Genomic DNA, 16,258 nt, shown 5'->3' with positions numbered 1-16,258 from the left:
CACCTCAGGGGCCTGGGAGGAGCAATATAACCAATTACATTTAATTAAATCAAAAGACGGGAGCCCGAGGGCTGAATGAGCTGTGGAGCAAATCTGCGTTAACACCTTCCCAGCCAAAGGAGGGCTTCTTGGTGTGGTGCAAAGGTGCGATTGTCTCCATCTGTTCTGTGCACCAGAGGGGGGCCATTAACTAAATTCTTTAAGCACTATTTGCCAAGGAGAGGGCTGGGGAGGGGGAGAAAGACAGGAGACGAAAGAGACACGCACCCATTTATCAACATCTTGCTCTATCTAACATGATAAAATAGGAAAATACCTGGATGAAGAAAATCGGAAAATGGTAAACAATTTACATTTATGTTGTGCCGTTCACATAAAGGAAACGTCACAAAGTGCTTTACGGGATCAGAATAATTAGAAATGAAATGAATGTGATGTACGGAATCACAGCTATTAATTTGCACCAGCAATATTCTAAAACAACTAACAATGTGAATTTCTAGGCTGAATTTGGATAAGGAGGGAATATAATACAGGATAATTATGCTTCTTTGAAACAGTGGGGTGGTGGGGAGGGGCTCTCACGTACACCTGAAATTTCAGTGCAGACCAGACTATTAGTAGCTCAATCAAAGATGAACTTGAAAATAAACCTGTAGAATAGAGCCCCGTTATAACACAGTAGTTGGGGTATCTATCCAATAATACAATTTTACATTTATATAGCACCTTTCAAGTTGGGAGGATATCCCAAGAATGTGGAAAATCAACACTATAAAAGGGTGCGATCATCAGTCAACACCTAACAGTATGGATAAAGCTGCCCGGTTTCCTACATGTCGCCTGACTTCTCACGTACTAAACATACCCAACCTTTGGATCACCAGTGACCATGTTGACCCAGAAGTTGGCCATTTTTCTGTGTGCGAGAGGCCAGCTGGTGTTTTGCAGAGAGTGGCCTACTTTCCGCAAGCATTTTGGATTTTGTGGTAAGTATACGTCAGGCTAAAAGCACCCCAATCATCTTGCAAGTGAACCCACGTTGTATAACTGTATTTAATATAGTTTTATGTAGGCAAACATGGCAACCAACCTGCAACAGCAAAGTCCACAAACAATAACAGACGAGTAAACAAAATGTAATCTTCTACAATCTAACACAAAGGGGGAGGGGAGGGAGGTTGTTCCATCTGTCACTAACAATCAATTCATTATCCCAACAGGAAATACATGCTGTATGTACACAGCACATAGATGATCAGGAGAAGAGTCTTCACCCCAGGGTGCAAACATCGATCCCTATAAACCTTTAGGTTACTACAAAATTAAAACATAATGTAGTGGATTTCAAATGAAATTAAAACTAGAAGTGTAATACACACATTAAATGTACACAGCACCACTCCTATCGGGTAGTAACTTAAGGATTAAATCTTTTAGGCTATTTCATATCAGACCAGTGACACTCTCAGTAACTCACCCGGGCTTCAGACTAGAAGGTTCTAGATTTGTGTGCCAGTAAGTCTATTAAAAGCTTCATCCGTTTTGCAGTTGATAAAGCAAATACCACTGTATATGTAAGTAAATATTCTCAGAGAGGGAGACCAGTAAGTGGGGTCTACCTGAGGCACTTCCGTGGGGCTCAGTTGTACAAGGCAGCATTGATGGTTAGCCAGCCTGTCAGACTCATCAATGATACCTTACAGATTGAGACATGTCCTCAACAACAACAAGATTACATTTGTATAGCGTCTTTCATGTCGGGAGGACGTCTCAAAACTGTAAAGCAAATTGAGTAGGGTGGGGCCCAGGATGGAGAAATAACATTAAACTGCCGGTTTAAGATAATTCCTGCTACAAGGAAACCTAGAACACAGGAACAGGAAGAGATAATTCAGTCCATCGTGTCTATTTCACCTATTTAGTAGATCTTGACAGATTTTTCAACCCTAATGCCCTGCCATTTTACCAAATATCTTCATGTCTTCACTACCCACAAAATGGGGGGCTTTCACAAGCATGCCGGACCCAAGCTGTGTTTACCCTACTTTTTTTTTGTAAAATAAGACACCAAACACATTTCATCACCAGATCCTACCTATTTCCAAATTCCCATCATAAAATACCATCTCCCTTTCAGTTAAATCCCCCACTTACTTTAATAACATTATAAGATAATTATGTATAAATATAATTACGTACGAAACTATTTTTTTCATAGAAACTCTTCTTCCCCTACACCACATTAAAAGGTGAAAATAGTGCCCAACCAGCAAGGAATGAACTATAAACTACTCCACTTTTGTCACAAAAAATGACTTAATCTGCGTAACTAAGGTCAGGGAGGGACTAGTGTGAGAGTGTGGAGAAATACTGCGGAGTTGGTCACCTTTGAAACCGCCTCTTTACCCTCACTCGCCCTGAGGTGAACCGGAGACACTGATTTGCACGTTGAGACCAACTCAGTTCATAAGCCAAGAGGTGACTTGAAGGAATGCCAGGTGGAATCTGATTTCCTTCAACAAATCGAAGAAAGAGATCGAGGAAAGGCTGGCAAGATGCCTCAACTTTAGATACAGATACTATTTCCCAATAAACAAAGTCAGCTATTATTGACGCATTTGCTGCTATGCAGCACCTCATAGCTTTCAGTTATGAAGTTTCTCTTTCCTGTACTGTTGAAAGGTAAAATGCCAGTGTCCAAAATACAAAGAATAAATAATCCTCGAATTTGATATAGCGCCTTATCATGTCATTGAGACGTCTCAAAGCGCTTCCCAGAATTTTTCCGTAAAATGAATGCACTGTGTATTTTGTTGGATGAAACGCAGCAGCTAATAGCACACAGCAGTGTATCACAAACAGTCATAGATTGGCCATACTGCAGAGAAGCACTGAACAGAGGCATTTTGCTGTGTGTGTGTGTGTGGGGGGGGGGGTTGGGGAGAGGAGACACCGTAGCTATTTTTACTGGGCTGTTCCCAACACCTCCTGAGGCACAAAATTTCACCTGGTCTTAGTTGTAAAACCATTTGGTCTTAAAATTTAAGAATTAACAAAAATCCTAACTCTTTTTTAACAACCAATTTTCACGTTAAAACAATTTAAGCAATTTCCTACAATTCTCTACGATCTTCAACTTTAAGACAAGGCAAAGCCACAAGGACGTTTCAGGTTTAGAAACTTTTGCCAGTTCTTATTTGAAAGAGCTGATGAATTAAGATCCAGCTGCTTTGGCCAGGATTATATCCATCCTTCCCATTTTATGTATTTTATATTATATTTATTTATTTTATATTATAGTATTATTATACGATAAACAGAAATATAGTAGCAAAAATCAATTCAAGTGGCTTTGAACAGGAAGTGACGGAGTAGAATGGAAAAGAGAAGGAAATAGAGCCACAGTATAGGTCTTTGGAACAATTGCTCCTGTTACATTAGCAGAGATTTAACTTGTAAGGGTTAAGAACTTCATGGAAATACAAACATCCCAAGAATTTATATCTATCTGCTCACTGCACCACTTTGAAAGGACACAAAACAGCAGCTAAATCTGTCTTAATCCACACTTCACCACAATTACTAGCATGGCTTAAGATTTCGAAAAAACAAATAGGGTTAAGCTTTTTTCCCGAGCGTTTACATTTTTAAAAAAAAAACGAGTGAATCATTGAGAGCATCACTTTGTTTAAGTGCTCGAAACCATGACTCCTCACAGATCTCAGCTCTGACAGGGGATTTAGAGTGACCTCCTGTGGCATAATCTCACCATCAGACCGAAAAATAAGACTGACTCCTCTTCCACCCTTCCTCATCTAATTCTCAGATTTACATATCTTATCAGGTGTTAGTTTGTCCATAATGATAGCACTCTCACCTCCAAGTCATTACAGTGTGTATTCAGCCTCCACCTGGAAACTTGACCTCATATCCTAGACTGACACTCCAGTGTAGTCCGGTGTTTACTTTGGAGATTCCTAATTCTCTTTAATGGCAGCAAAGTTCCAATGTACGAGGCTGACTCAACGTCAACTGCTTAATCCCCATGTGAGAGGCTTCAGTAAACGTTGCGCCTGTTGTGACACTGACTCAGCCTCCAAGGGTGCTCAGCGCCAGGTCGGTGTAAGTTGGTTACCTTTTTATCATAACTATTTATTTATATTTGTGATGGTTAGATGAGATACATGTCCCTAATTTAAACTGGAACATAATAATAATAATCGTTGCATTTGATGTAGCGCCTTTCACATCGGGAGGCCATCTCAAAGCACTTCAAAGGATACACCATGACTGTGTGGAACATGGTAGTCCAGAGCACATATACGTTATAGTTAAATACTATTCTTCTCCCTCCTGAGCTCCGACTTTCTACACTGTCCGTGTGAGGGTGAACATAGCTGCTTTGCTGAGATCATGAACTCACAGCACCAAGAAGTCACTGGAACCTCAATTGGTTCTACCATTGCGTGCTACACACACTGAATTGCCACTCTATTGCACAGCCCCTTATAGGTTTAAACAAGATCAGGGGCAAAGATTTGCTGTAAAATCCTTGCTCAGTGAATTGAGGTCTTTTTTGAATGAAATTCTGTTCCAATTTTCAGTTCCGCATACTCCGTCCTCTGCGCTTTACTACATTTTTTAAAATCATTTTGAAATTATTATATAAAACATTGAAAATAGCAACAACTCAACCCAAGGGTAAATCGTGGCAAATGACTGTAAAGGCAAGCTGGTTATGGCCATGGGGAAAAACAAACAGTGCAATATCAAGCTTTTATACTTATACATGGAAAAGAATCACACACATACGCAAACAAACTGGATCGCAGTCATATTGCTATCAAGTTGAAAAGTTGACTGAACGCTTTCAAAGGACGTAAGCGCTGAAACACAATTAATTGTAACATTTGCTTATCTTGGTGGTGGCAAGAGGCATTGTCAATGCAGGAGATGGCATTTCACCGACCAGCAGGAAACAAGCACTCAGATGCACAAGCTTTTGACATTCAGATTATTCAGATTTAAAGACCATTTGTGTTTTTTTTCTTCCCCATGGCTCTCCCTTGGGCTCAGCGAGTAAAGCCAATGCCTGGATGAGCACTGAACATGTGAACATGTCTACATTGTGAAGGAGTGTCGGTTTTTAAAAGCAGGAATTGGAACGAGCCCATCAATCATCTTCCTTCCACAAGCCCTGCAAAAAACTACCATAGTTGCTCAAGGATATCTCACTCGCGGATGCCGTTTGTGTTTCTAAATCAAATCTTTGGCTAATTCCACTTTTTACCTTGCATTTCTGCAATCCCCAAATCTGACATGAAAGAGCGAGCCAAAGCTCGTGCAGTTTTTGGACCGAATATTTGGTGCACGTGCAGACATCAAGAGCGCAAGTATCATAACATCAAGACACTGACACGTGTGAGAATCCGAATTAGAATTATTTTTGGGATCTTTACCACTCAAATGATGGTCGAGGAAGCCTGGGAGACCTATCGGAAAATCGGACAGCTTTGCTCCTCACTGGCTTCCCCTCTCATTACTTTGGCTCAGTGGAGATTGTGAAATAAATACTACCGGCAATTCATGAGTGTGATGAAGTCACTTGCAGAACATTGCCAGATCAGCTTCTCCAAATGTTCACGGTCGAGCTAGATCTCCTGCACATGGAGATGATGGGGTATCCGACACAGAGCCAGGTCTTGGCAGATCTGGAGCTGAGTGAACCAGGCACTTTACACTTCAATTTACTCAAGAGAGAAATTCCTTTCGTGCAAAAGGAAGTGAATAGGTGCAGTGGATATACTGGCATTGAAACGGAACAATCACGTCTGAGCTGCTTGCTGAGACTACCCTGCCAGCACATGGCTTCAGTGTCTGATGTGCCCGTGGCTAACGGAATCCAGCATCATTACTCACTTAATCCTTTCACTGGTGCAAGAGCTCACATGTCCAGCAAAATGCCTCGAGGACAGTATTAGCCCATTTCCTCTTACATCAAAATGATAGTGTACCGTGGAAGGAACATCCATGAAGGGCAGATCAATTCCTATCGGTCTGATCTTCGTGGGTGTTGCAAACAGTGCCCAGGCCATCACAGAGGAACTCTTACCATGATTGCAGCTTTCTATCTTATGAAGTCAATTTCAAAAGAACTGTGATCATTCTTCTGACCCAGGACTGCACGTTATGTGGAGTGCCGGGGGGCGGGAAGAGTTAGCTATTTTGACCAGTAAGTACGTCTCTCTCTACACATATATTTCTCACACACCTCAAAATGGCTCTTTTTAGAAACATAGAGATATTGATTTCACTACTGACCAGTGATTGCCACTTCAGTGCTGACAAGTTCAAGGAATATGTTACTTTTATTGCATTACCTCAGCCAATTCGCCCTTTATCCCAGGATCATCCTGAGGCCCAAGGGCAACCCCAGGTTCCTCTTCTCCACCACAAACCAACTCCTTCACCCAACTTCTCAACTTCCCGCCCGTCCTCTCCTCCAACCTCACATGCAAGAAGATGATGGACTTCCTTGGATGCATTGGGATGTCTTCCCAGCATGAAAGGAGTTATAAAAATGCAATTTGTTGTTACAATGATTATAAAAGAAAATTGCTTCACTCCAATCTTGGAACAAGACTGGAACAAGATGAGAGGGCAGTGTCCACCACTACCTGTCCAGCATGTTGGCACAACACAGAAGCACTTTGAGACATCTCGAAGATATGATAAAGTGCTATATTAAATGCAAGGATTATTATTGTTATCAAAAATGGAGCAAAGATAGAGAGAGAAGGGACAGAGTTCCTCAATGGCCTGTCCCATTCACCATCTACTTGGGTCCATCTTCCACCTGCCTGGGCTTCTGTACCAGTCCATGCTGCTCTGCACCAGCTCAGGCTGCCCCCAAGTTTAACACATCTTCTGTAGGTCAGCAGAGATTTCCCACTTCGGTTGCCAGAATGTAATGATTAATTAGAAACAAATCTCTGAGCAACCATCTGATAGCTGACCCCTAAGGCTTACAAGAAATGATGGCTTCTTTCGATTAAGTTCAATTAAAAAATTGTTAATTGAAAATTAAATACATATCTGCCCCTTCCCAAAAGGATCATAGTTTTACAAGAGTCTCAACTGTAGATACTACTATAGCCTTAATTGGGTCTAAATTGTTTTCTTATAAAATTGCTCGTTCTCTAAGAATATCCTTGGATCACAAGGATCTTATAAATTTGGAGATATCTACACACATTGTTGAGTCCTTTGTCTTGAATCAAGATATAAAGACTTACCTCAAGACCTACCTCTTTGCATGAGTTTTTGGTTTCATCCCCCCTCCCTACTCTCTTCAACTCCTACCTTCCTTTCTTCCCCCCGCCTCCCAACCCGGATGCCCAGCTATGTAAAATACTTTGAGACGTCCTGTCCTCCCAACAGGAAAGGAGTTATATAAATGTAAATTGTATTATACTGAATCAGTCTGATCACCCAACCCTTTGTAGAGGTTATTACAGTACAGGTGTGCGGCAGAATAAAATATGCCCAGGGCAGGACAAATGCATCTCACTCCTAGTCAAGCAGTCAAGGTACCACCTGCAACCACATGCTTGCTCCCATTGTTTTCATTATGAAAAGGAAAGCTATTTTACACACTAGCCATCCCTGAAGCTTAATATAATATATATATATATAAAACAGCATTACATTTGTATAGCGTCTTTCGCGTCGGGAGGACGTTCCAAGGCGCTGGACAGTGTATAGCATTTAATAGCCTGAAAATGAGAACTTGCTGTTCAAAACATGCAACATATTACAATTCACGTACTATATGACTTACCGTGATCCCAACACCAAACAGAGGAGGGTTTTTAAAAAAACTCCCAGCTGTATTGGAAGGGTTTTTGGGTCTGTTCAGATCTTTGCTTACATCTGTGATTGAACCTCAATGTAAAAAACTAAAACTGTGCCAATGTACATGTTACAGGGTTCTTGTTAAACAAGCAAAAAGGCAGCAACAACCACTTGCCCTTCCCCAATAAATACATTTTTAATGCAAATGCTTAAAAGCTAAAATATTTACACAGTCTGCAGTTAAATATACTCAAACACACGCACACACAACACGGCACAACAATAAATCTATATTAAAAAAAATACTGTGTTTAACGTTCACCAGATAAAATGTTCCATGTTCCGCAAGTTTTAAAAATGCGGGACAATTCGTGTTAAGTTGATCAGCTGTGAGACTGAGCTGACAATGTTAAAGAATAAGTGTGTTTATGATGCAGCTCTTAGCTCTGGCATTTAAAGAGGCACTATCGTTTTCTTCCGCACTCGGCTGTGTCCCTGGAACACGCCCCCCACCCCCAGACTACAGCAAAAAGCCCCCACGCGCACCTCTCCCCTCGACCCACCAAGAAGAGAACAGTGCCGCTTTAAGACAGCCACCGTTTCGAATTCTTCTCCGCCCGCCCGCCCCACTCTCCTTCATCTAAACATCACATCACATTTGAACGTAAAATGAAATAAAACTCACAGACATTTCCTGTGTTGTCAAAACTGGTGAGAACATCTTCAACATTCAGAGGCCCCACACTGTGTCTTAACAAAGTAAATGGTTGTTAAGTACAAAATCTTCCCGCGGTAAAAGATTTGTGTAAAAAAAATCAAGTCCCAATATATATTTGTCACTTATTACCGAGCATGCTGCTGACAAGAGGAACGCGATCCAAAAACATGTTACATCTATCTTAATGTACTTTAAAAGCAGCATTACCCTACAATCTTTGTCACTGCTAAGAGACCCAATACATATTGGCCACTTATTACCATGCATGCTGCTGTCAAGACAAATACTAAATAAAAACATGTTTCATCTATAATGTACCTTAAAAGCTACATTACCCTCCGATTCTGTCACCACTAAAGAGTCACTGTTAAAACATTGAGGAAGGGGGCGGCAGGAAAGGACACGCTTGTAAAGCTTCAACTTAAACTCGCTGGTTAAATGTGACAAAACATGATTAAAACGTATCGTCCTCAAAGAGCAGTTTATTCCCCTTCACGTTCCATCACAGCTTCTTAGCCCTATCTGCGACAGATACATCCATAAATGTGATATCTGCTCAATTATTGTTTTTTGGGGTTAAAATAAAGTGTGCGTGTGGAATCGATTCACAGATGTATAGTGAATGAATAAATAATAAGTAATAATCGATAGTCTGGTTTGTGGCAGCACACAAACATTTCGACCATAAAAATAATAAATTCAGTACACTCTCCGTTTCAGCAGTATCTGCAACAAGGCAGGCACTGGAATCAAATTCAAAGGAGGGAAAGTGTACAGTCACTTCAGATTTAATGATCTTACGCAGAGAGTGGTGAAGGTCTAGAATGGACTATCCAGTGAGTGAAGCAGAATTGTGTCAACAAATTCTGGAGGGATTCAAACAGTCACTTGATAAAGAAATCAATTGAGGAGTAATGAGAGCTGGATTGGAGTAGGTTTACTCCGGGACCAGCCAGATGGACCGCGATGGTGTCCTGTATGCTCTACATTCCCTTGTAGTGGCGGGGATTATTACTTATTTGATTGCTAGAGTTCAAGACGTCCTGCCTGGGGAAAAACTCAGTGTTTATCAGGTTTCAGCACGATATTGTGATGGATCTTTTTTTTCAGAAAAACCTTTTCTGGATGGATTCAGTACAGCTACGTTGTGCCATACCCAACAATGTGTGGGACAGGCTTTATCAATGGATGCTGTCGGATGGTCCAGCAACTTGTTAGGAAAGGCTAAAAGGAACTTTGTCAGGCAGAGGGTAATTAGAACATGGAATGCTTTAATAGCTGTTCAGGCTAAAGCCGTAAAAAAAAAAATTAAAGAGGAAAGAGCAGGGAATTGGGATTAGTTAGCTCCAGTGGATGTGCTAGCAAAAAGCTTCTGCTTGATGGGCTGACTAGCCTCCTCTGTGGGTGTAATATCAATGATTTCATATTGTGCTAAATATGGATCACATTTCCCTGATCTCTTGACTGGACTGAGCCTTTCCTGAGGGGAAGGAGATGGAAGTAAACTTCTGAGGGATAGGTCAATCTATTGTTCTATCCCCCAGCTAGCTGTCCACACAGCTAATTAAGAGTGAGGCATCTCTCCCTCTGCTGCTGAATAGTTTGTGCATGGACATAGGCGAAGGGGGGAGCACATTAGAATCGACTAATATTTTTAATAGTTAAAAATACTTGCTCACGCTCACATGTGCTTCTCGGGGGAATGGCTATAAATTCATGTGCGTGTGTGTGTGTGTGTGTGTGTGTGGGGGGGGGGTGTTGGAGAGGCCATATTAACTGGGATGCCCAATCCAATGAATGAGCCAAATTTAATTTTAAAGTGTTGTTTACCTTAAATAGACTCTATGCTGTGGATAGGGGATGCACTTGTACTCCACCCAAATTTCGTCATCTGAATCTCCCTCCGACTTCTTAGCCACATTCGTAGAGAACACGTTGAAAGACGCAAACCTTCGCCCGGAAACCTGCTGCAGATTATCCTTGTCGATACTCTTCTGCCTGAGCACCTGTTGAGAGGAGAGCAGATATGGAGACAGTTTCTCGCAAGAGAATCATGCCTCCTTCCTATGCTGCAGTTCAGAGAGACAATAATGCTGTGCATGAGAGATTTCATTGACCATCTCTTCTCTTCTCTCAATTATCTGAGCCAAGCTGAGATATCATTTTGGCTCAGGTGGTAGTACTCTCGCCACTGAGTCAAAGGTTGCGGGATCAAGCAGCAATCAAACCTTCAGCTAATAGTCCAGTGCAATATTGGTGAGATGCTCCATTGTCAGAAGTGTCAGCATCCTACATATGAGACATTGAACCAAGGACCCATCTGCCTGTTTTTCAAATGTTCAAGATCCTGTGGCACTATTCAAAAAGAGAAAGGAGTTTCTCCTGGCAATCAATCCTCAGGATTAATTAGTTATTCCACTCCTTTTGTGGGACCTTCCTGTTTGCAAAATAGCTGTTATATTTGCCAACAAAAAAACATTACTTTAACACTCGTCAAGACATTGTGATGCATAAGGCGTTAGAAAAAAGCAAGTGGAAAAACAAAAAAGACTCATTAGAAACATTCCTGGTTGAAATCTTCATATATTTCTTGAAATCACTTTTTTGACACATTACCACTGTGCCAGCTTCACGTCGAACATTAGGTGTCTAAATGCACTTCCATCTGCATCTGCTCATCTGTTACCTTTACAGCGTCTGATTTGAGATGTTCAAATGAGTTCAGTGAATGGCTGATTTGTATATTGGCATCTGTGGGGGATGCTAGATGTATAAATCATGTATAAAACCACTAGTGAATGCACATGTAAATGCATGTGTAAATGCTTGCGTAAACCATGAGGAAATGCAGGTGCGTTACGTAATAACATTTGTACAGAGGGAATTATAGGTGCCTGAGCTATGTAATTACCAATCAATGTTAGAGGATTTATTAATCATGTAATTAAAACACAATTCCTTTCATTGGTTGCTAATTACATAATTAAATTGCATCTGTACAATGCAATTACACATAGTTTACACAACTTACAATAGATCCCACAGACTACACTTTCAAAGAAACGGGGGTGGGGAGAGGCAACAAAACAATCTCCGAATATCAGTAAAGGAAGAACGCATTACCACTGAGAACGTGTTGTTGTGAGGAGAATGATAATGAGGATTACGCTAATGTGTAGAAAAAAGGATTTATAGCTGATTTCTGTCAGTTAGACAGAAAATTAGTCAATTGATTTACGCTGAGGTTTAGGGAGGGTTCGACGCTTACATTTTTTCTGTAATTCTATTGGGCTTTGTACGACTGCACTACAGTAACACCAAATTAACCATCGGCTCGTGCTGGGAGAATATTCATGTCTGCGACTGAGACCGCAAGCAGGTTGAAGAGAGAACTTGTGTTACATTGCCTCTAAATCAAAATATCCTGGAGTGCTTCATTATCGCATTTTCACAAGTTTTCCCAAATTTTCTACATGAAGATCACTATGTAAATGCAAAGTTGGTGTTGTTTGTAAGTTAACACAGCAGCAATTTTATTTGCATCAAAGTCCACAAATCGATTAATCTCAAGGATTGTTTAACAGTGTACCAACTGATACTACCTTTTCTTTCAAATAGTTCTTCAAAGTCCACCTGAATTATAAACAGAAGGTTCTTTGGTTTAACGTCTCAAAGGGCAACATCTCTGACAGTGCAGTATCAGCATGGAGTGAGCTCAAGTTGGGATGTGTGGTATCGAACATCAATTTGATTAGGCCTTGCTCGCTGAAACAAAATGGTTCTTAGAGAAAACAAGATAATAAAAGGAAAACAGCAGGAAAACAGTGAGAACTTAGGAGAAAGAAAATATGGTTTACTTTTTAAAAATATGTTTCAAGCATTAACTTTTATTAATTTTACTAAATATTAATTTTACTAAAGTAATTCCCTACTATATCTTTAGTAATATTAATGTTTTGTGCAGGTGCATAGTGTGTATAGTAGGCAAATGAAAACTATTCTTAAAATAATCAGGATGAGGAGAATGGAATTTCCCCCGATCTGATGACAGCCTGAGGGTTAAACAATATCCAAGAATTTCCCGAGATCCTGTAAACCAAACAATTAGAGCACATCACTCACAAAATCATCTTCATTATCTTGAAAATACTGTATCCAATGACTGCTGCAAAAACAGTTTTGGGACCCAACTTTCAGAAGGATTTACTTGTCTTGTTTGGCAACCTTCTGACACCAAATCAGCCCCACACCGGGACTTGGCATCACATAGTCATAGTCTAAGATACCTTTTTGGGGAAGTATCTCAGAGGAATTGCCTTGTGTGAGATATACTTAACATGTCTTTGAGAGCCATTGTGGAGTCCTGTAGCTCAGTGGTTAGAGTACTCGCCTCTCAAGTCAGAGACCTGGGTTCAATTCCCGGCAGGTCGAAACCTTGGACGAGTTTCCTTTCTCCACACGCCTAATAATAATTCCTCAAGAAAAAAAACAATAAAAAAATTGGTCACTTCAATCCACGATTGTTTGTGGGACGCTGCTGTGCGCAATTGGCTGCCGCGTTTCGCTCACAAATATACAGCCAATTCACTTGACAGTATATTCTGTGGAGCCCTTTGAGACGTCTAGAAGACGTGATTAGGCGCTATATCAAATGCAAGGATTATTATTGTTATTATTACTAAGATTGTCATCTCCAATGTACTCCAATGCAGTACTGGGAGTGTGTTGCATTGTTGGAGGTGCCATCCTTTGGATGAGATGTTAAACCAAGGTCTCATCCGCCTGATCAGGTGGATGTAAAGATCTCATGGTATTATTCGAAGAGAGGAGAGTTTCTCCTGGTGTCCTGGCCAATAATCCCCAAATAAAATTGGTCACTCAATCCATGGTTGTTTGTGGGATGTTACTGTGTGCAACTGGTTGCCGCACCCTTTCCCAGATACAGAGAACGTGATTGTAAAGGGAGAATCAAAGGACTACCCACAAAGTAGAAAAGACGCTGGAAGCTGTTTATAAATAAGAATCATCACTGGAATAATATTGGTGGATTGGAGGAGAGGTGAACCACGCAGTAATAATACCAGAGCTGTCACTGCTCAAGAAAGCTTTGTTGTGAGATTTATGATTGCAAAGGGTTAAGTGGTTTGCAAAACCCATTCAGGCAAATGGTGCTTTATACAAGATTAATATGCACCAAAAAAATTTTGTTTTAAACTAAATAAATGATTGAGGCTGACTGGACAGGTCGGTTAAATGCACTCCTGTTCGTGTTTTGTGGATCTGAGGCAAAATTAATTCATTTTGCTTACAAATACAGAGTCGATACACATGATAGCAATTATCCATGAACTATTTGTGACTTCTCTACACCTTAAGCACTATATCAAATAGAAGGATTTTCATACAAGGGAGTCCTTTAGCTCAGTGGTTAGAGCACTCGCCTCGCAAGCGAGAAACTTGGCAGGGCGAAACCTTGGGCAAGTTTCCTTACTCCACACGCCTGATAATAATCCCTCAAGAAAAAAAAACAATAACGATTTGGTCACTCAATCCACGACTGTTTCTGGGACACTGCTGTGCGCAATTGTCTACTGCGTTTCGCCCACAAAATATACAGTCAATTCACTTTAGAGTATTTTCAGTGAAGCGCTTTGAGACGTCTAGGATTCGTGAAAAGCACTGTATCAAATGCAAGGATTATTATTATTTTATTAGTATTATTATTTATTATTCCTCCATCCCAAACACGTTCATCCAATTAAAATTGTAAGCTTGCCATGAATGTGGGATTGCAATGATGCAAACATGTATGTTTTGTGTATCTTATCACAGTCGAGGCCGACACTCCAGTGTAGTGAGCACTTCATTGTCGGAGGTGCTGTCAGTCTGACACGATTGTAAACTGAGGTCCCGTCAACCTCTTCGCATTAAAGATCCTCATGACACGAGTTTAAAAAAAGATGAAAGTTGATGTCGGTGTCCTGACTAAAGATCAGTTACTCGGTTACTCGCTTCACGGCGGTTTGCGGGACATCGCTGCGTGGAAGTTGCTCGTCACGTTTGCCGGCAAATACACATTCATTACTCTTGACAGCAAATCCCTGTGAAGAGTTGTAGGCATTACACTGCACACAAGCCAATACAATAGTGTATGATTTTACAAATGGACACGTTCTGTTTAGAAACATACAGGAACCACAACTGACAGCAGTGTTAGGCATTTTGAGACATACCGCTTCACTCACCCCCCACCCCACCCAACGCGCACACCCGACTATCACACACATCATTATTACTGGACCACCAAACCCACTACCCCACCCACGTACCACGACCACTCCACACAAACCAGACTCCCACCCTCACCCCACTCTGACCCACGCGCACACAGCACCCTACTACCACACCCCGTGCAACACCCTATACCCCACTCCCACCCATACACACACACAACCCACTCCCACCCAAACGCACCCACACCTCACTCCCACCCACACACCTCACTCCCACCCACACACCTCACTCCCACCCACACACCTCACTCCCACCCACACACCTCTCTCCCACCTAAACACACACACCTCATTCCCACCCATTCACATACTATTGCCACTAACACTCCCACCCACACCCCACTCTCATACACACACCCCACTGCCACCCTTACTACAACACTCGTATACAACCTCACTCCAACCCACGTACTACCCCATCCCACTGCCACACACACCACTGCCACACCCCACTGCCACACACACCACTGCCCCACCCCACTGCCACACCCCACTGCCACACACACCACTGCCCCACCCCACTGCCACACCCCACTGCCACACACACCACTGCCCCACCCCACTGCCACACACCCCACTGCCCTACCCCACTGCCACTCACACCACTGCCCTACCCCACTGCCCTACCCCACTGCCCTACCCCACTGCCACTCACACCACTGCCCCACCCCACTGCCACACACACCACTGCCCCACCCCACTGCCACACACAACACTGCCACACACAACACTGCCACACACAACACTGCCACTCACACCACTGCCCTATGCTACCGAACACACACACACACACACACACACACACTCTCCTGCCCCCTGGCTGGCCGGGCTGAGCGGGTGGGGGGGGGTGTGGGGGCTCTTACCCTCTGCAGCAGTTGCCAGCGGCCTCGGGCCGGGTTGTGGCTCCCGTTGCCATGGCAGCCGTCACCTGGCCGAGCAGAGCCGGGGCCGCGGTCCATCCACAGCCGAGACTCCCCGTCAGCGACACCCACCCACCGCAAATTCGATAATAATAATAATAATAATAAATATAAAGAGGTACAGGTCTGCGGACAATCGGCAAAACCCCCCAAAAAAAAAGCCCGAACAGCGACGTGTTCAGCTGGAGGGCGCGAGGGGTGTCACGGCGGTTCCCCGCGTCACGGCCCCGGACTGAACACGGCCGCGAGTCGTCACCGGGGGCCGAGCCGCCGGCCCGCGTGCCTTTGTTTTACTTCCGGTTCAGCGGGTTCCCGCCCGCCCCCCCGACCCCTCTCCGGCCCCGCCCCCCGCGCTCTCTCTCACACACAGAGGCCCCGCCCCCATCCCATCACTCACTCACTCCGCCCCCCCCCACACACACACAGGCCCCGCCCCCCACACACACAGGCTCCGCCCCCCCACAGGCCCC

At 42.8% G+C, this 16,258-nt stretch overlaps 1 protein-coding gene across 3 annotated transcripts in view; it reads right to left on the bottom strand.

Annotated features, from left to right (window-relative positions):
• Nucleotides 1–16,011, bottom strand: part of camkmt (calmodulin-lysine N-methyltransferase) — a 135,436-nt gene extending 119,425 nt beyond the window's left edge. Inside the window, exons 1-3 of one of the 3 annotated variants that reach the window (XM_042333706.1) lie at nucleotides 15,732–16,011; nucleotides 10,406–10,581; nucleotides 8,543–8,607 (exon numbers count right to left, since the gene is read on the bottom strand). In XM_042333706.1, the coding sequence (XP_042189640.1) occupies nucleotides 8,543–8,607; nucleotides 10,406–10,581; nucleotides 15,732–15,827 (337 nt within the window). In that variant the 5' untranslated portion in view covers nucleotides 15,828–16,011. The remainder of the gene's footprint in view (nucleotides 1–8,542; nucleotides 8,608–10,405; nucleotides 10,582–15,731) is intronic. The other 2 variants (XM_042333703.1, XM_042333705.1) reach the window with 2 other exon arrangements.
• Between the last annotated feature and the right edge of the window lie 247 nt (nucleotides 16,012–16,258).

The sequence above is a fragment of the Callorhinchus milii genome, unplaced genomic scaffold (assembly GCF_018977255.1).
Source record: "Callorhinchus milii isolate IMCB2004 unplaced genomic scaffold, IMCB_Cmil_1.0 Scaffold3, whole genome shotgun sequence".
Classification (NCBI taxonomy): Eukaryota; Metazoa; Chordata; class Chondrichthyes; order Chimaeriformes; family Callorhinchidae; genus Callorhinchus; species Callorhinchus milii.
This window is presented reverse-complemented; position numbering and strand designations above follow the sequence as displayed.